The sequence below is a fragment of the Myxine glutinosa genome, chromosome 1 (genome assembly GCF_964187855.1).
Source record: "Myxine glutinosa chromosome 1, kmMyxGlut1.1, whole genome shotgun sequence".
In the NCBI taxonomy this organism is placed as follows: Eukaryota; Metazoa; Chordata; class Myxini; order Myxiniformes; family Myxinidae; genus Myxine; species Myxine glutinosa.
In genome coordinates this window covers 23884546-23905757 of record NC_136261.1, presented here as the reverse complement: position 1 = coordinate 23905757, position 21212 = coordinate 23884546, and the positions used below count along the sequence as shown (strand labels likewise).

At 46.2% G+C, this 21212-nt stretch overlaps 2 protein-coding genes across 2 annotated transcripts in view; one reads left to right on the top strand and one right to left on the bottom strand.

The window, feature by feature from the left end:
• LOC137416116 (carnitine O-palmitoyltransferase 2, mitochondrial-like) overlaps positions 1–21212 on the top strand; it is a 1201140-nt gene that overhangs the window by 663139 nt on the left and 516789 nt on the right. The gene's annotated exons all lie outside the window — the stretch shown is intronic.
• The window catches only part of LOC144889711 (carnitine O-palmitoyltransferase 2, mitochondrial-like), an 84642-nt gene that overhangs the window by 37433 nt on the left and 25997 nt on the right, over positions 1–21212 (bottom strand). Inside the window, exons 5-8 of the mRNA XM_078770896.1 lie at positions 6149–6255; positions 4360–4567; positions 3959–4163; positions 2203–2550 (exon numbers count right to left, since the gene is read on the bottom strand). Coding sequence (XP_078627022.1) covers positions 2203–2550; positions 3959–4163; positions 4360–4567; positions 6149–6255 — 868 coding nt within the window. The remainder of the gene's footprint in view (positions 1–2202; positions 2551–3958; positions 4164–4359; positions 4568–6148; positions 6256–21212) is intronic.

Genomic DNA, 21212 nt, shown 5'->3' with positions numbered 1-21212 from the left:
AACTGAAGGCAATCTCAGTTCCTTCCACCAAGCTTCGAACAAGTGTGTGTCTACCCTCAGGAGTGCCATGAAGCACTATCTCTACACACTCAAGATTGAACTCTCAAACCTTTCTCCTTCTTCCAAATCCTGGTGGGGTCTGGTCAAATCCGTTTGTGGTGTTTGTTCCCCCTCCATCCCCTCCCTTACCTCAAATGGCTACACAGTTGACACCGCACGTGACAAAGCCGAATGCCTCATCTCTGTGTTTGCCTCAAAATCTTGTGTCCCAAATCCATCTCTCTCCGTTCCCATCTTTCCCAGTCGAACCCAACTGCTCCTGCACTCTGTGTCCTTCTCTCCTGACAAGGTGGAGAAGTTTTTGTCAAACCTCGACTCTGATTCTGCAACTGGACCAGACGGCATCAGTCCACGGGTCCTAAAATCCTGCTCTGCTGCTCTATCTCACCCTCTCTCTGTTCTTTTCACCCTCTCTGTTGCTCAAGGTCATCTGCCAGCATCTTGGAAATCAGCAAACATTACCGCTTTTCACAAAAAGGTGCAAAAACAGATCCTTGCAACGACAGACCAATCAGCCTGCTCCCAATTATCAGCAAAGTCATGGAATCCATCATTGCTTCGGATATCAAATCCTTCCTCTTCTCCAATGGCTTGATCTCTGATCATCAATTTGGATTCAGACCAGGTCATTCTACTCTGGACATGTTGCTTCTGCTGTCTCAACAATGGATGGAGGTCCTCAATGCCAAACAGGAAATCAGAGATGTCTCACTTGACATATCACGTACCTTCGATATGGTCTGGCACCCAGCTCTGCTCATCAAAGTCTCCTCCTATGGTATCCATGGAAATCTCCACTCATGGCTTGCAGACTTCCTCTCTGGTCGTACGCAACGTGTTGCCCTGAATTGATTTCTCATCTCCCCTTCCTGTTCTGGCTGGAGTTCCCCAAGGTAGTGTTCTGGGCCCTGTGCTATTTCTGGTCTTCATCAATGATCTCTCTGACTCTCTGGAAAATCCTCTCTATCTCTTTGCTGATGACTCCACTATCTGCTGCTCCATTCCTCATCCCTGAGATTGGCAGTCTGCAGCCTCCTTACTCTTTGCAGACCTGGACAAAATCACAGACTGGTCAAACAAGTGGAACATGTCTTTCAATCCTGACAAATCTCACACTCTTACTATGTCTCTACGAAAAGACCGACTGGAAAACACTCCCATCTACTTTCTCAACAACCATCTCCAAGAAGTCCTGTCGCTCAAGCTTTTGGGTCTCACTATCTGCCATGATATTTCTTGGGAAAACCACATTTCCAAGCTGGCCCCCAAAGCCAGTCACCGACTGGGCATACTCCGTCGTGCGAAGTCCTTCCTTGGCACAGCTGCGCTCCTCACCACATACAAGGCTTTCATCCGCAGCTCAATGGAATACTTTTCCTGCCTCACACCCAGCTCGGCTTCATGTTGATGAAACCAAAGCTTTCAGATTCATTGGAATCTCCTGCGATGAAGCTAACTCCGAGGGCCTTTCACTCACTCGCCGCAGGCAGGTTGGTGGTATTTCTGTCTTTTACCGACTCCTCTCCGGCCTTGCTCCCCCAGCTCTCTCTGTGCTCTGTCCCCCCTATATTCCTTCAGGTCGCACAAGATCTGCCTGCAACTCTCTTATGGTTAAACTGCCAAAATCTGGGCTCTCTGCTCACCTTCACTCTTTCCTTCCCCTTTTCTCCCGCCTCTGGAACAAACTCCCCCACTCCCTTCAATCCCACTCCTCCCTCCAGGTCTTTAAAACAGCTGTTCACCACCATCTCTTATCTTCCCCCATCCAAAACCTTGATCTTTTCTACCCCCGGTAATTCACCCCAGATACACTTTTTTTTGAAATTCCAACTTCTTTCCTGGAAGTCCTTGCAGTGTTCATGTGTTTTATTCCTCTCCCACCCCCCCCCCCAAGCCCTCCCCCTCCCACATTTCTCCCGATGTCCCTGCTCTCAAATGTTGTGTTTGTGTCCTTCCCCCTCTCTCCCCAACTTGTCTACCGCTCCCCTTATTTTTGTGTTTTATGTGTCGGTTTGACTTTTTGTGTGATTAATGTTCGCTCTTTCACGAGCCTCGATCTTGTATACAAAAAAAAAAAAAAAAAAAAACAGAAAAACAATTTATGAAAATAGTAGGTCCTGTACAAACCTACTATAAACACACCTTGGTGATCATATTTATGTGGTACATTGCCATCATTGCATTGGACCACGAATGCTCAAATTGAATCCCAGTAAATCCATCCTTTCCCACAATGACTTGTACAGACTTGTCAAACCAACGATCACCTCCACTGCCAAATAATACTTGATTGTTGTTTTCTTTTAGGTCTTGGTCATCCAGGCAGAGGCAAAAGAGGGCCGACTCAATGAGGGACAAGGCCGATCCATGTCCTTGAGCCTGCAGTTTCTTTCTCAAGCGTGCCCAAACATCTCGTCGCTCTGCAGTAAGGCTGGCCACAGGAAACTTGACTGGAGGTCGTGATTCTGACAAAATATGATGAAGATTGGCCTGTACAACAAAGAGAACATCAATGAGAAGAACGAATTTTGATCAGAGGCTGATGAAACGCACAGAAGCGCAAAAGAATGGAACAAAGGGGATATTGGTCATTTGCTAATATACATGTTGGATATTCATTGTCTGACAAGCAGGAAATATAATTTCAGTTGAAGTGTGAATGGCAAGAGAATTGTGTCAGTCAGTAATAAAGATACAGCTATGTTTAAAACTATGGCTACTTCGTACAATTTTGCTATTTGCTGTATATCACATATAACATTCTTGGGAAAAATGCCATGGGCAAAGAAAATGCCCTTTTATATTGTATGTGCCATGTGGCAAAGTATAGAAAAGAAGGTACATTCCATAGCTTGCAGAAAATGCCAAACAATAGAAAAGAAGGGACATTCAAAGAATCTTGTGTGCATGCTGGACTGCCCTTCACCCTTGTGTTCTGAGGAGGGACCAAGTCATGCTCTCGAAAAGTTCATACAAAGGAGCGCCTTACATCTGGCAAATAAAATACATTTACTTCATCAGGCAGGTGTATTAATCAAATTGGCACCTCTTGCAATTGTCGCCATGCAATTTTGTGCCTTACCCTGAAGAGAGGAGACTTACATTCTTTACAAAATTGGTGGCCTGTCTCGCTGCTTTGTGCGGACTACAAAATCCTTTCCAAAGTCCTTGTAAACCGCATAAAGCCCCATACCACATATGTGCAAGAGAGATTTGGGATGAGTAGATAGAAGTTGATCCTTGTTATCAGACAGCAAGATGTCGATGGAGTCATCACTGTTTGGTGGACGGTACAACACACATATGAACAAAAGGTGGGAGCGAAGGGGAAGCCGTAGCTTCACGAGAAAAAAGAATCCGTAGCTCCTCCCAACCCCCCAGATCTGCTTTCATCACAACCCTCTTGAGGAAGTTCAGTTTTTCATACTCCTGGATCTCACTATCAGCCATGATCTTTTTTTTTAGCAAACCAAATTTCAAAGTTTGCTTCCAAAGCCAGCCACCGACTGGGCAGCCTCCGTCATGCAAACTCCTTCCGTGGCACACTTGACCTCTTATCCACCTCCAAGGCCTACATCTGCATCATGATGAAATACAGCTATCCCTTTTGGGATGGTGTCCCTGCCTGCCTTGCTTAGCTTGACATAGTGGAAACGAATGTCGTCATGATCATTGGAATCTCGAGCGATGAAGCTGAGTCTATGGGCATGTCACTTTGCCACTGCAGACCAGTTGGTGGTCTCTGATTTCTAACGCATCCTTTCTGTGCTTTGTCCCTTTTACATCCCCTTTATAAACCCAAGCCTGAGTGGTGGGGATCTGGCCCACTTTGAACATAATCAGTTAGAAAGAGCACAGGTGTAGTGTGCAAGGTATTAGTGATGGCCATTTCCCTTACCATGATGGTGCTTGCAGGTAGAATGTAGCCCGAATCATCAAGCAGATTGCAGGTGTATATGTATCCTTTATGAAGCACAACAAGATGGCGGATGCCAAGTATGGTCTGGAGCTCATCTCGTGACTCGTGAGGTATGCGGCTTGTACCGAACAAATGATTCAGTTGGGACATGCACATCAGATATGATTTTGGACGAGAACTCGACCTGTCAAGGCAATTGTGGTATGAGCAACTGAAGACGTTTGAAGGACAATATATTTATGTTTTATCATTATCTCAATTCTAAACTTGTGGAATCATAATTAACATTTTAATGAGAAACAATTTGTGATAGTTTAATCAATGTCACAGTTTGCAAACAACAAAAATCCAAGGCAGCAAGAATATCAAAAAGCACTCACACAAAACCAGTGCCATCTCTGTGAGCCAGGCCACCACTATCTGCTGGGGTCAGCAGACCAGCCTTGAGAGTACGATGAAATCGAGCGATCGAGACAACCAGGTTTGTGGCACACACCAGCTGTGAGCCAGGAGTCAATCCCATGTTTATACCATAATTGGTGATGCATAGAGAATCTCTGCGATTCAAGAACGAGTCCTCAATGAAGGCTTGGAGGTGGGCAGTCGATGTACGTGCGGATTGGAGGGTGCCCAGAGCAAGGTTGGTTGATGAAAGACATGACGATTGCATTGATAATTATCACCATCATTACCTCTGCTGCCATTCCCTCGAATTAAATAATGTCATTAAATGTGTAATAAATCTTTGATTTTATAACTGAGCTCTCATAGTCTAGTAGGAAGACTAGGTCCCCCTGCACCCCCCGGAGATATACTTCTAATCAGTGTTTCTAGATTGGAAATAATGTGTAGAAAATGACTAGCTATGGCCCCAAGCTGAAAAAATGTCCCACATACCATTTTTATGCAAATTACTGCTGCCATTATCAAAAAAAGACTAGGTCCCCCTGCACCCCCCGGAGATATACTTCTAATCAGTGTTTCTAGATTGGAAAAAATGTGTAGAAAATGACTAGCTATGGCCCCAAGCTGAAAAAATGTCCCACATACCATTTTTATGCAAATTACTGCTGCCATTATCAAAAAAAGACTAGGTCCCCCTGCACCCCCCGGAGATATACTGAAACTGGCAGTGACTGGTGATTGAAATGCGGTGCCTTTTTGTGTTTCAGGTCGAGGTACGTGAACTCCCCACGATCTACAGCAACCAGGAAGAGACTGATACCAGGGTGGTTCTGTACCTCCATCATGCTGCTACCATCGGATACAAGAACGCTGTAGTCAGAACACCGGACACAGACATCCTCCTGATCCTGCTCCACCATGCCCACAACATCAAGCTGACGGTGTACCTGGATACAGGGTCAGGGAAGCATCGCCAACTTGTCAACGTCTCTGAGCTGGCAGAATCCCTGGGAGAGGACTACTGTGCCACTCTCCTGGGGTACTATGTGTTCAGCGGAGAAGACTGCACCAGTGCCTTCAAAGGGAAGGGAAAAGTCGGGCCCTTGAAAAAGCTGGAGAAGAATCCCAGGTTTCACAGGGCATTCGGTGAATTTCACAGGGTATTTAGAAAAATAAAACTTTGTGTTAACGTCTGTGTAGACGGACCTTAATATGAGTCTATTATTTCGTAAAACTGTGATTATTTTGTAAATAAAGCACTAATTAGCATACTAGTATACCATAGACACATGTAATCATGTTATGAATAGTTCTATCATGATCTATGCCCTTCAAAACATGGGTCTAGACACCTTCATTTTTCAATTATCTGCAATATTGGCTGAGATATGTCAAAAATCGTTTTTTTGATAATGGCAGCAGTAATTTGCATAAAAATGGTATGTGGGACATTTTTTCAGCTTGGGGCCATAGCTAGTCATTTTCTACACATTATTTCCAATCTAGAAACACTGATTAGAAGTATATCTCCGGGGGGGTGCAGGGGGACCTAGTCTTTTTTTGATAATGGCAGCAGTAATTTGCATAGAAATGGTATGTGGGACATTTTTTCAGCTTGGGGCCATAGCTAGTCATTTTCTACACATTATTTCCAATCTAGAAACACTGATTAGAAGTATATCGCCGGGGGGTGCAGGGGGACCTAGTCTTCCTACTAGACTATCAAAGGTTATTTTGTATTGGTAAGCAACAGCAATAACTTACCAGTGGTGTAGCTTGTGTGTTGATTTTCCTTGTCACAAGCCAAGAGTTCATTCTGCAGCAACTGACCCTCTCCATGTTCAAATGAACTACAGATTTGCTCTGTCTTCCTGTTACACATAAATAGTCATTAACGAGATACACATCAAGATACAGTCATCCAAATCTTACCTTTCCACAATGTGGGTGGACGTGTACATATGTAAACAATTGAAAGCATCAATCTTGGGAAAATGCCAGGGGCATAAAAAAGGCCCCTTTATATATCGGTTAAAATACATCTACGTCTTCATGCAGCTGTATGATTCAAATTGGCGCTCCTTTATATGAACTTTTCTGGAGCATAGCTTGGTTCATATGAAGAACATAAGGATAGTCCAGCAGGCACACGACATTTATTTTCGAATGTCCTTTCTTTTCTATCGTTAACTATTCTTTAGTCTTTTGTAATGTACTGAAGCATTTAAAAAGTAGGCCTCGTCTCCTGGACTAACACATCTGCTTATACACCTCCCTGTTCCTTCGCTCTCTGCTCTCCTTGCTCTCAATCTCCTATTCTTCTGTTTCTGCTTCTGAACCTGTGCTGGCATCCTTAATCCCCCTGAGGCATCATTCTTGCCCTCATTTCGGGAATTTCCCCAGATGGTTTTCACGGTTTCTTTTAAAAATGTTTAAACTTTCCCCTGAAGTGTTGTATTCTGTTGTATATTATAACACACTTTTCTTCTTCTTCTTTGAAAGGTTGTTTTCGATTTGTTCACCTAATGTCTTCATTTCAAATAAAAATTCAATCTCTTACAGTTCTTCCTTCCTACATTCCCTAAACTCACCTGCATTCCACCCCTCCTCCAACGTTTTCAAATGGATCTCTGACTTGAAAATCACAAGAAACTCATTTTGCAATAAATGTTCGTTTTCTCTTAATTGTACAACACTTTCTAAAATCCAAACTCAATCTTCCCCTCCAAACTCCCCCCTCACCCATCCCTTTCAAATTCCTCCCCTTGCCCCTCCCATCCTAAACTCCCCCCTTGCCCCTCCCCTCCTAAACTCCCCCCTTTCCCCTCCCCTCCTAAACTCCCCCATTTCCCCTCTCCTAAACTCCCCCCTTGCCCCTCTCCTCCTAAGCTCCCGCCTCACCCTCTGCTCCCAAACTCCCCCCTCCCCTCCTTTACTCCCCCATCACCCATCCATTTCAAATCTCTCCCCTTGCTCCTCCCCTCCTAAACTCCCCCCTCACCCTCCCCTCCCAAACTCCCCCTCACCCCTCCCCTCCTAAATTCCCCCCTCACCCCTCAATTTCAAATCTCCCCACCCTCCTTTTTTTCTCCAATTCTCTCCTCTCACCCCTCCTCCTCATAGCGTCCTCCCCGCTTCCCCCCCACCCCTCCAACTCTGACCTCCATCTCCTTCAACCTTCTTTCTTGCTCTGCCCATCCTCAAACAACACCTCACTATGCCTCATCCAATCACCATCAAAGCTTTTGTCCTCCTCATCTTTCCCTTTCTCCTAGCTCTTCTGAAATCTCTGACACACTATCAACAGCTCTCCATACTTCCTCCTCCTCTTCCTCATCTTACCATACACCTCCCCTCCCCTGTACTGTATCCAATGCTCCCCCTTCCTCTTCATTAACGGTATGGACCTCAAACATCCGGGGCCTTCGCTCAAACTTGACTGATCTCCCATACAGGTTGCTGCTGACAAACCAGACTTGATCTGCTCAACAGAAGCTTTCCTCCTTCAAGATGTCTCTGATTCCTTAATATATCTCCCTGGTTACTCCCTCCTCCGGTATGATAGACCTGAGCCTCGCCCTGGAGGTGGGGTTGCTATATTTATCAAAAACTCTCTTCCTCACTCTCCCTGCACTGCCCTCTCTCTACTTCCCCCCCATGAGGACCTCTAGCTACGGCTTCCCCTCTGCTCCCACCTTTTGTTTATATGTGTTGTAGCGTCTATCAAACAGTGATTACTCCATTTACACGTCGCTGTCTGACAACATGGACCAGCTTCTATCCACTCATCTCAACTCTCTCTTCCTCATATGTGGCGACTTCAACTGTCATCATGCCAGCTGGCTGGGTGTAGGTACCTCTCGCTCCAGTCATGGCACCTCAGCAAAGGAATTCTGTGACCTATTGGGACTGACACAATCTGTCAATTTCCCGACCCGGATCTCAGTCAATGGAGCATCTTCCCTTCTGGACTTGGTTTTGACTGACTTCCCTGCAAATGTCTGCTGTTCTTCTTCTGCTCCAAGCGGTTCATCTGATCATTTGCTTGTTAAAGTGGACATCTCTCTGGCCATTTTCAGAGAGCCTCTGCAGCACTGACGAGTCTGGCATTTTTACTCAGGCAGACTGTCACAGTCTTCAAACATCCATCATTAATCTGGACTGGTCTCCCATCTCCACTGCCTCTGACATAAACTCATCCTGGGAATTCTTCCAAAGTAAATTGCTCTCTCTCTCATGAACATATTTATCCCATCCCGTCTTCAGTTGTCATGCCCTTCCTCCCGTCCATGGTACGTGGAATCATGTGGTGAGGCAGTTGCCCTGAAATAACTTGCCTTCGCTTCATGGAAGGCAAATCCAACTGAAGGCAATCTCTGTTCTTTCAACAAAGCATTTCACAAGTGTGTGTCTACCCTCAGGAGAGCCAGGAAACAATATCTCTCTCAGCTCAAGACTGAACTCTCAAACCTGTCTCCCTCTTCCAAATCCTGGTGGCATCTGGTCAAATCTGTTTCTGGTGTTTGTTCCCCCTCCATCCCCTCCCTTACCTCAAATGGCTAAACAGTTGACACCGCACGTGACAAAGCTCAATGCCTCAACTTTGGGTTTGCCTCAAAATCTTGTGTCCCAAACCCATTTCTCTCCGTACCCGCTGTAGAAGAATAATGATCTCTACTACTGAACTCCAACTTAGAAACCTCTCAACCAGTTTACCCAAAGAAACTCAAACTTGTTTACCAAGTCAATGTTTATTGAAACTGTAGAGAGCTGTTGCATAAATAAACGTACTAATTCAAGATTATAACAACGCGTTGTTCTGCCGGTCGTGGCTGGAGCTCCTTCTCTTGATGACCAGTCTCTCTCTCTTTTTTTTTTTTTTTGTATACAAGATCGAGGCTCGTGAAAGAGCGAACATTAATCACACAGAAAGACAAACCGACACATAAAACATATAACATCGGGAGCGGTAGACAAGATGGGGAGAGAGGGGGAAGGACACAAACACAACATTTGAGAGCAGGGACCGAGAGACATGGAGACATCGAGAGATCTGAGAAAGGGCGAGGGCTTTGGGGGGGGGCATGGGAAGGGGGCGGTGGGAGAGGTATAAAACATATGGACACTGCCAGGACTTCTAGGAAAGAAGTTGGAATTTCAAACAAGGTGGATCTGGGGTGAATTAGCGGGGGTAGAAAAGATCAAGGTTTTGGATGGGGGAAGATAAGAGATGGTGGTGAACAGCTGTTTTAAAGACCTGGAGGGAGGGGTGGGATTGAAGGGAGTGAGGGAGTTTGTTCCAGAGGCGGGAGAAAAGAGGAATGAAAGAGTGAAGGTGAGCAGAGAGCCGACATTTCGGCAGTTTAACCATCAGAGGGTTGCTGGCAGATCTTGTGCGACCTGTAGGAATATTTGGGGGACAGAGCACAGAGAGAGCTGGGGGTGCAAGGCCAGAGAGGAGTCGGTAGAAGACAGAAAGACCACCTACCTGCCTGCGGTGAGTGAGTGAAAGGCCCTCAGAGATAGCTTCATCGCGGGAGATTCCAATAATTCTGAAAGCTTTGGTTTCAACAGCGTGAAGCCGAGCTAGGTGTGAGGCAGGAGCACCGGCCCATAGGAGAGAACAGTATTCCATTGAGCTGCGGATGAAAGCCTTGTATGTGGTGAGGAGCTCAGGTGTGCCGAGGAAGGACTTCGCACGACGGAGGATGCCCAGTCGGCGACTGGCTTTGGAGGCCAGCTTGGAAATGTGGTTTTCCCAAGAAAGAATCTTTCCTCCGATGATTTTGGAGGAAAGAAAGAATCTTTCCTCCGATGATTTTCAAAGAAGAATTTCACGTGCGGAATCTTTCCTCCGATGATTCTTCTTGTTTAAATAGAACTTTGCTCCTTTTCATGTCAGAGCATTGGAATGCAGAGTTCAGCCCAAGGCCTATAGCCCCCAGACATCGAGACGCCTGCAAGGCATCTGTTTCCTGTCCAGAAAGCCCTAGAGGCTCTTTGGAACAGCTGCCTATCGTTAGGAACTAGAAGCACTACATAATTCCTCCGAGAAAGGTCACTTTCTCATGACCTACCTGAGGAGGAATTCGCCCAGCGCCTGGGTTTGTCAGAGAGGTGACAAAAGCCATTCCACAGATAGCGCATTTCTGTCCTAGTTCCATGTCCAAAAAGTTACACAGGGAGATCACATTCTGTCCCTCATTTTGGGTCCAGTCCCAAGGCTTTGCTCACGCTGCACGGTAAAACATATTTTACACAATATCACATTGAGATGTAATTTAGCAATATTACCAACTGTCAATATATATGAATATTTATTATTCCACAGTCCCTGATTTTTTTCTTTTTGTTTATATTAACCATTAATCTAAACATCACCACAATACTCAAACCATAAATTTGGTAATCCAATTCCCTAAGGCATACACCGTCATTCTGGAAAAATCTGATCACAAAACATTTCTTTGTTCCTTTGACTCTTTCCATATTAATAATGCAATTCACTTCATTTGCATATAGCATACAACACTTCACCTTTACCAAAACACAATAATTTCAAGTCACAATTTAAAAAAAAAATAAAGCATCTGCAACATTTGGCAATACGTTTTGCTTCAAAACAAATGTTGACTTTTTGTTTGAAAAGAAGGGGCTGATCACTTGTGTTTGAAATTCAAGTATGAAACATTTTTTCTTCTGATGTCTTCATAGCACCTACATTATTTTGCGTAGGATTTTCCGCTGTTGTGATAGCTGGGCAGAGTCATAAACTGACCCTGCTCTCCATGCAGCATCCTTGCCACTCTTGCTGTGAGCCATAGTAGATTTGAACAAGGTTTTTGTCCAGTTGTAATCAACTTGCCTCCTCACTCATGAATATGGAGCAAGTGTTGATGTGATGTTGATTGGCCAGCAAGATGTGGAACAGGGATGCCAGATGCATCCACAATGATGTTGGGACCATGGTATTCAAGTTGTCCATGGTCCATACCCTGAGCAACCAGCAGAATCGTGCACAGCTGTTGTGGAGGAAAAGGCACAGCCGTTCGCTTGCAGCTCCATGCTGGCTCCCCGGAAGTTGGTAAAGTAATAACACATGTCACCGCATTCAGTAGAAGTTGCAGGCAAGATGTCGTCATCCCGCAATTGCTGACTTGATGAAGGTTTGAGGCATTCAAACAAAAGTAAGTGATCGCCTTTCTTCCATAAGTTGCAGTGTGATCCAGGCAAATGGTCACAAAAATTCCTTTGGTGAAGGTAAGCATCCATCTCCAATTTTACAAAGGAGAATGTCCATCATTCTTTGAGAAGGAGGGTGTATGCGTCAATTAACTTCATTTTTAGCCACAAATTTTCTTTCTCGAACTTCTTCCCAATTCTGTTAGCACTCCCTTTGAGATGTGATCTGGTCTTATCCTTTTACTCAGCCATATCTGAATCTGCTTTCCACACACACTGAATCAGATAGGGTACATCTTATCATGAAATCACCATATTTTAACTAATCATATGTTTCTTATAACAGTTTCACATTCAACCATTTGTTGTTTTCCTTAAAACATTCAAAAAAGTTATATTCATTTATATGCGTCACACAAATAATATTCAAATCAGGTATATATTTTACTACTAAACTAAGAATAGCATCCACAATTGCTTTCAGGTTAATATAATTTAAAAATTAAACTCATGCAGTTATTTTAACACTACTCCAAGAAAATAAAAGCATTAATAATGAGTATATATGATTAAAATCACAAACAGGTATATCTAATTCCCAACAAATTTTGCAAACAAACAAACTATGCATAATATATTATTATCATAGTCCTCCCACTTTTTTTTCCATTTAACAGTGTAACTTGTGGCGATATGAGTTTACTGATCTTGTAAAACTGATGCAATTCATAACATTTTCATTATGCCATTATCTTAACTCTACTGTACTCATTTGCAACATTACTTGATTCAATCTGTTAATCTCGGTATCATTCATATCATCATAAAATCTTTCTATTTTGGGTCCATATTTGTTTCTATTCTTATCAATCCCCTATGGTTTATCAATTCGTTCCAAAATACCACAATCAAAGGTTTTAACCAAAGCTCTACCAGACTATTTCCAATTTGAACTCAAAATGCTAGTGAAACAATGATTCGAAGAATTAACTTCAAGGGGTCAAAAAATTCATTTTATAAACAGATCTAATTTTTCCCATCCAATAGTTTTCCTTGCCAAATGTCATATTATAATACTTTAATAAACCTTCGAAAAATGTTTCCCATCTCAACAAATTCCCTTTTACAAATAGCCATCTGTAAATTACGTATTTAACCACAATTTTCTCCCAATTTGTTTGGCCTAAATGGCCACCGAAGTGGCTGCCAACATGCAATACTTTTTTTTATCTACCAAGCAAGTACTCATCCACATAAGGCCTCTACCAAAATGTTGTTTTAAAAACAAATCTGGGATTTTCTGATTATATGGATGCACACTCTCAGGATATTTCAGGCTGCTGTTGACAATCCACTATGATAAATTAATTCCTTCACCCACAATCAAATAATTAATACAAATTGAGGATATTATCCCTATCACATTCATTTATAGATTAATTACGTTGGATCTAATTTTTTCTCCCACTGCTATAAGGAAGAACAATAGCTCTTATAAGTCTTTGTAATATCTCACTTAATTTACCCAGCATCGAAGAATTTATTTATTATCCATTCCCCTTCTGTTTACCAGTGACTTTGTTTAAACTCCATAACTTAATCTGATGACTCCCATGTGTACAGCTACCACTTATTGAAACCCCTACTTTTGTAGAAAATATCCAAGTAAGTGTTATTACGCCCCCTTAACTGTTGCTCATCCATTTTTATGCAACTAGTGAGTACTACTGACACCAGTATGCCAATATAGGTGTGCCAGATTATCAAATATGTTGCAGGTAAACGTAACATCGCGTTCTGAGGTTAAATAACGTAACAGCGCATTCATGTCTGCCCCTTGGTTTTAAGATTCACAATGCAATCCGTTTTAAAACTCATCAAGATTTTCCTTACTATATTCCCATATCATTTACGCCTAATATACATCCATACATACAGCACAATTTATATGCTGATAAAATTCAAGTTTATATATATCAAACATCCGTGAGCAGAGTACCCTGGGAAGTCAGTGTAAGACCTCTCCCAAATTTGGCTAATTTTGTACTTCCTCATTTTTTTTTTTTATGAAGCTCATATCCATAAATAGCTTCGTTAAAAATTTTAAAAAAGAGAAAAAGTCGCTTCTATTACTGGTGCCGCAGCATTCGTCATTCCATATGCTCCCCCACCGTGACCAAACCGAAATAAAGGGAGCTCAACCATAGGAATACTGTAGAAGCTTCCACCATAGGAACTCAACGTAATCACGACTCGGCCACAAAACGAGCAGTTTTTGCAGGACTGGTGCCGCAGCATTTGTCGTAATACAAAAATCGCAAAATAAATGTATTGTTATGAATTTGGTAATGCAACATCTAGAGCTAGGTAGATCTGAATAGGTAGGTATTCGGCTGTCGTGACAGGGACTCTACATGTAATAAGTTCTTGATGTTTAGGCGTTTGTCGGGGTAAGATGTATGATTGTGGATCTACCTGGAGGTCCGAGTGTTAAATAGTGAGGGATTAAAGGTAACGCCCCTGTGAGTATCACCTAGTAATCAAACCTTTGTCCTTTATGGCACTGCAAACCACATAAACATTAGTTAGGTCCTTAGCGCAACATTAAATAATCCCCTTTCCCTGACAAGGACTTCGTATTAAATTGACAGGAAACCAGGTCAAAAACACCGCCATGATTGGCCGCCACCGTGTACACCTCCAAAGGCCTACAAACCTGGCCGGCACGTGTTATGCCAGGACCGCAGGGTCGCGTAACGGGGGAGATGTCAGGAGTCGCGGGAGGCTTTGATTGGCTGAGGAGTGCGCAATGTGACGTCATCGGCCACCAATATAGGCGACGGTCGGACGCCATTTCAGGAGTTGCGTCGCAGGTCGAGGAGTTGAGTTGAGTTCGTGGCAGGCACTGGCAGACGCAGGCAGGCACCAGAGAGTTGAGCGGTGGTGGAGAGTTGGAGAGGACACGCCATTCCAGTCGCAGTTCGAGTGCAGTTCGGGTTGTAGGGAGTCGCAGGAGACACACGAGAGCACACCCAGTTGGCACTGAGCAGTTCGTTGGCACTTGGCTGCCAGCACTCCCGCGTCGAGTCGAGTGGAGTTGAAAGGAGTCCTTCCTGTCCCTGGTCAAGTGGAGCCGCTGGCCTGCGTCGGACGCGTGGTGCTTGGAGCGAGGGGCCTCGTGGTGTGCGATCGGGCCGGAAGGAGCGGTGCTGGACACCAACAATACAAGACGACAAAGACAGATAAGCCCGATCTCCGCGTATATTTTGAACGACGGGACGTGTTATTTTCGTGATTAATCTCCCTCGTTTGTGTTTGCTGTCAGTCGTGTGGGGACGTCCCGATTTAGGTTTATTAGAATTATTAGATTTACCGGCGGGCTTTTTCACTGGCTTTACTTTTCCTAATAAACCCTTATATTACTTTTTGTACATAATATCTGAACGCAGTTTTCCTGGGTGTTTGATTTTAATAGATAAGGTTGCGGAGCCTTCGCTGCGCCCCGCCATTCCGCGCGTTGGTGTTGAACTTGAGTCCGCCATTGAGTGTTCGCCTCGGGAGTTAAAGTCTCGCAAATCGGTCATCCGTAACTGTGGTGTTAATCACGGTTACGCGACAAGTGGTGTCAGGAGTGGGATTTGAACCCGTCGGACAAATTTTTTTGTCCGCGGCGAGACATCGACACGGTCGGACAAATTTTTTTTGTCCGCGGGGCGACATCGACACGGTCGGGCGTACATTGCGCTCGACGTTCGAACGCAAAATTTTTATAGTTGAGGCGGAGAAATTTGATAATCAATTGGGCAAACGGAGCGCGATATCGCGTCTTCGTCAAATTTAAATTGTTTCAGGAATTATTAAAATAAATACGCGCGCGGGGAACGACCTTCCGAAAAGCGGATGTCGGAGGTCGACGAGATGGAAGTACGCAGCGAGGCCTCCGTCAGCGTTGGGAGTGAGCCGGAAATAGGGGAATTAGATGTCGAGGTGAGCCTTGGAACCTCCCCCGTCCCGAGCACCAACTTATCCCCCTCCCCCACCGGGGAGTCGGGAGCAGTAGGAACGGCCCCGACAACCGACCAGATGTTGGGTCAATTGCTTCGAAAAATTGAAGGGATGGAAAAGAACGGTGAGCGAGCCAGTTGGGAATTGAATGAACAAATGAAGTCCCAGGGGAAGGAATGTAGGGAAGGAATGAAGGGAATGAGTGATCGATTGGAGGAACAAATGGGAGAAATGAAAAGTGGGTTGGAAAATAAAATTGAAGGGATGGAAAATAAAATGGAGTCGCAGGGGAAGGAATGGAGGAATGAAATAAAGGAAAGGAATGAACAATTGGAAGGAAAAATTGGGGAAATGGCACAGCAGCTGGGGGAACGAATTGATGGCATAGAAGGGAGAGTGCAAAACCAAATTACGGACAGACTGGGGAAATTTGAGGGTAAAGTAGAAACTCAAATGGGGGAGATGGAAAAAGCCATAGGGGTGGAAATTGAATTGAAACGGGAAGAATTAATGTCAAAAATAGAGGAGGGCGTGACGCAGGCTGTCCAAATGGGGGAAAAGTTGGAGGGTCAGATTGGTGCCACAAATGCTCGAATTGATAAAGCAAATGGGGACCTGGAAGGCTATCGGGGCCGGGTGGATGCCAGAATGCTACAGCAGAGTGAGGAATGGGGACTGCTCAACCGGCGGGGGGGCAAATTGGCCGAGGAGGTGAGGGGGTTGGAAACCCGCATAAAAGAGCAGGAGCAAGGGTTAATTGAGAAAGGCCTGTGGGGGCCACTAATGGATAATGAAAGGGTGAGTGATTTTATGCAGGAGCGACTGGAGATCTGGGACAATACCATCAAGAAGGAGGTTGGTCGGGTTCAAGAGAGCCTGAAGGAAGAGGTGAGTAGGTCGGTTAAACATTTTCAGGACCAGATTAAGGTGACCCAGGAGACCCTCACCACGAGCCACATTTGGACACCAGAGGCTCCGAAACGGAATACCCAGTTGGGGGGGTGTTTTGGCCCCGGACTGGATTTGGACAGAGAGGAATCGGGGAATAGAGTCTCTGGAAAAACAATCCCCCTCGTACATTTTGACGGATCAGGGAGCCTCGAGGCTTTCCTGACACAATTTGAGTGCGTGTCTCAGCTCAATGGTTGGGGAGAGCGGGAGCGCATGGGGAATCTGGTGGCGACACTGCGTGGGTCAGCCGCCGACGTGTTGAACGTAGTCCCAGAGGGAATATTGACCAGCAAGGCCATTTGTGAGGCCTTAAATAACAGGTACGGGACAGGCGCAAGGTGCGACCTGGTCAGGGCACAGCTGCTGCATCGCAGGCAAAAGCCTAATGAGACGTTGCAGGAGCTGGCCCAGGATATATACCAGTCTGTGAGGATAGCATACAGGGACCTACCAGCACAGGCGTGGGACAAGCTGGCGATAGAAAAATTTATGGCGGCTCTCCCTGATCCTGAGGTCCGGACGTTGGTGGAGTTACAGGACCCACCCACGGTGCACCGGGCAGCGGAATGCGCGGCGAGACTGACCTTTTTGAGAAGGTCGAACCGCGCATCGGAGAGGGCACCTGTGACGGTACGGCAGACCGAGGTGCGGGATCGGGAAAAGCCAGAGGATGACATCGGGCGAATGTTAAGGGGAATCAGCCGCCAGCTGACAAATTTGATGGGGGGACAAATTGCAGGGAGCGAGTCACGACAGGGTGGTCCAGGTTGGCCATCAGGACGGCCTGATTTTTATCGGGCTGGGCCGGGAGAAAGGGGGGCTCCACCTGGCTACCAGAGGGGTCCGTTCTTGGGGACTTGTTTTAGATGTGGGAGAAGAGGGCACAGTCAGAGGAATTGTCGGCAACCATATGGGCCCCCACCTCCTGACAGGCTTCGCAGTCCAGAAAGGAGGGGGCCCCCAGTAGGTCCACAGATGCCAGACAGAGGACCACCACCTCCGCCTGGGCCAATAGAGGTAGAGTGTGCGGGAAACTAGAACGAGCCGAGCATATGGGCCATGCTCGGCTGGCATGTGTATGGCAAAGCATCCTTCTTTGGTGAGGTGAGTGAAATGTGACAAATGGTTGGCATGGGTAATCTGTGGGTTAGATGCAAATTTAAGGGTGGATTGTGAAATGCCATGGTGGACACTGTATAGTGACGCCATTATTGATCCAGGTGTGTAGACCAAAGTGTTGGAGGCTGTGATGAAATTGATAGGGTAGCAAGACACAGCTTTCGACTGGTTGCGGGGGCAACTGTGCTGATATTTGGGACGTGGCTGTAGGGATGCCACGCACTGCGACCGTGCCCCCCAGGGCCGAGGTTGTGTGTGCGGTAGTGGGTGTTGTGGCAGCAAGTGCTCACCACATTGGCCAGCTGGGGCTGCTGCAGCTGTGTTCCTCGCAGGGGGGCCGAAGGATGGATGGTGGGTCGCACCCTTATGGACACTCATGGGCCATGTTGGCGTTTTGACTGCTCACCTTGTCCCGGTGACCCTTGCACGGTAGAGGTGCAGAGCTGTCGTGGCCACAGGTAGTGTAGTGATGATCACCGTTGGATGCGGATCCACATACCTGCCAGTGTAGTGGGGACAAAAGAGAAATTTGGAAGTATTTGGTTGGCCCAATGTGAAATTTTGGGAATTGTATGGGTGGATGGCACCTTTGAACCTGACCAACCTGCAACTACCTGCACTTAAGGTGAGTGCTTTGAGGAGTACTGTCCCAGGCTTCAGGATTTGCTTTGGAAATTGGGGACATGTAAATTGGAGTTGGGAGGCGGGTGTGAGTGATGACATGGCCGGTGAGGGGATGGAATGGGAGCCACAGTGTCTTGTGGGTGGCGTATGTTTTTGTATTGTGGTTACGTGTTTTGATGTGGTCGTGAGAGTGGAACCTGGAGAGTGTGTGATGATTATTGGAGATAATGAGGGGTGATAATTGTGCTTTTGGAAATGTGCTTTTGGGAAGATGTGATGGTTTAAATGTGAACTGGGGGAATTTCACATGTAGCAGGCCATGGCAAGCCTTGTAACACCTTTTACACCATCTATGAATTGTACTGAATTGTGCTGAGTTGTGTGGAGAATTGAATGGCAGCGGGGGAGGAAGTGTGTTTTGGGGTCTTGTGGGTGGGAAAGGTGTGTGTGTCCGCAGGTACAGAGCAAGCTCTGAGGAGCGATGCCTGCGGGCCCCCCTCTGCGGCAATTACCCCTGGCAGCCGGTGGTAACTGGAAATTGGAGCTCGTCGGTGGAGGGTCTGGTTGGGCGCCGCGGGGTGAGGAAGTCCCCCGGTGACCCGTGTTGCTGCGCGAAAGCAGGAGGCAAAGGAGCCTGGTGTGTGTGGAGACCCTCACCGGCGAGGTAACGGCGGAAAGGGGCTGTTGGGCTGTCACGGGGCCAAGAGGTAAAGGGGGGGGGGGCAATAAATTTGTAAGTCGGTTGACTTGTTTTTGGGACTGCGGGCACCACAGCCTGATGCGCCCCCACCATCTTTTTGTGCGGTACCCCCCCGCTGCCTAGTTGAGGAATGCACACACACGTGAATGACATCAATGCCATGGTCCTGCAGGGGGTGTATTGGGAATAAGTGCTTTGTTGATTTTTGAAATGCCTTGATGACCTATGGAATGAGAATGAGTGGTTAAGGGGTCTGTGTAGCATGAATGTGGGCGAAATCCACCGAGCCGTGTCACTCACCTGTAACATCTGGACAGGGCCGTGGAAAATTTAGGGGGATGCATTGGGGATGGCCCCGCAGGTAAGGTTGTGTCTTGTGGCATCCACCGGGGGACGCGGTCTGTAGACCGGGGTATGTACAAAGGTTAGAGTTTTGAGTTTTGGAAAGATGGTTAAGTTTTGTGGTTAAGTTAGTGTTGTGTGTTGTTGTTTCCTCCCTCCACAGGAACAACGAAGAAGATGTACATACTTGCATGATGGTTAAGGGGTTCAGCATGTTAAGGAAGTGTAGGTAGGTAGTCCGACTCACTTCCCACAGCCCTTCCTGATTTATTTCGTAGGTTAATTAAGTGTGTGACAGTAAGTGTTAAGGCTGGAATGGTAGCCCTGCGGTGAACCTTGCAGGAGCTACGGTTCCAGGGGGGGGGGCTGTGTTATGAATTTGGTAATGCAACATCTAGAGCTAGGTAGATCTGAATAGGTAGGTATTCGGCTGTCGTGACAGGGACTCTACATGTAATAAGTTCTTGATGTTTAGGCGTTTGTCGGGGTAAGATGTATGATTGTGGATCTACCTGGAGGTCCGAGTGTTAAATAGTGAGGGATTAAAGGTAACGCCCCTGTGAGTATCACCTAGTAATCAAACCTTTGTCCTTTATGGCACTGCAAACCACATAAACATTAGTTAGGTCCTTAGCGCAACATTAAATAATCCCCTTTCCCTGACAAGGACTTCGTATTAAATTGACAGGAAACCAGGTCAAAAACACCGCCATGATTGGCCGCCACCGTGTACACCTCCAAAGGCCTACAAACCTGGCCGGCACGTGTTATGCCAGGACCGCAGGGTCGCGTAACGGGGGAGATGTCAGGAGTCGCGGGAGGCTTTGATTGGCTGAGGAGTGCGCAATGTGACGTCATCGGCCACCAATATAGGCGACGGTCGGACGCCATTTCAGGAGTTGCGTCGCAGGTCGAGGAGTTGAGTTGAGTTCGTGGCAGGCACTGGCAGACGCAGGCAGGCACCAGAGAGTTGAGCGGTGGTGGAGAGTTGGAGAGGACACGCCATTCCAGTCGCAGTTCGAGTGCAGTTCGGGTTGTAGGGAGTCGCAGGAGACACACGAGAGCACACCCAGTTGGCACTGAGCAGTTCGTTGGCACTTGGCTGCCAGCACTCCCGCGTCGAGTCGAGTGGAGTTGAAAGGAGTCCTTCCTGTCCCTGGTCAAGTGGAGCCGCTGGCCTGCGTCGGACGCGTGGTGCTTGGAGCGAGGGGCCTCGTGGTGTGCGATCGGGCCGGAAGGAGCGGTGCTGGACACCAACAATACAAGACGACAAAGACAGATAAGCCCGATCTCCGCGTATATTTTGAACGACGGGACGTGTTATTTTCGTGATTAATCTCCCTCGTTTGTGTTTGCTGTCAGTCGTGTGGGGACGTCCCGATTTAGGTTTATTAGAATTATTAGATTTACCGGCGGGCTTTTTCACTGGCTTTACTTTTCCTAATAAACCCTTATATTACTTTTTGTACATAATATCTGAACGCAGTTTTCCTGGGTGTTTGATTTTAATAGATAAGGTTGCGGAGCCTTCGCTGCGCCCCGCCATTCCGCGCGTTGGTGTTGAACTTGAGTCCGCCATTGAGTGTTCGCCTCGGGAGTTAAAGTCTCGCAAATCGGTCATCCGTAACTGTGGTGTTAATCACGGTTACGCGACAGTATGTACACCACAGGTCGACCTCTATTTACATAGTATACCATATCAGTGGTTCTTCATGAAAGCACAGCACCTTCTCTAAAGATAAAAAAAAGTCTTTAGTGGATATTTGTGACGATTTCACGGCACCCTCTCTGAAAAATGCGTAGACCTCTGTAGTACACTAATACAGGGCTTTGTGCATCTGCATGCATTGTGGATTTCGCCCACCGACCACATTTAATTAATCTCATAAATATTTCTTCCATTCA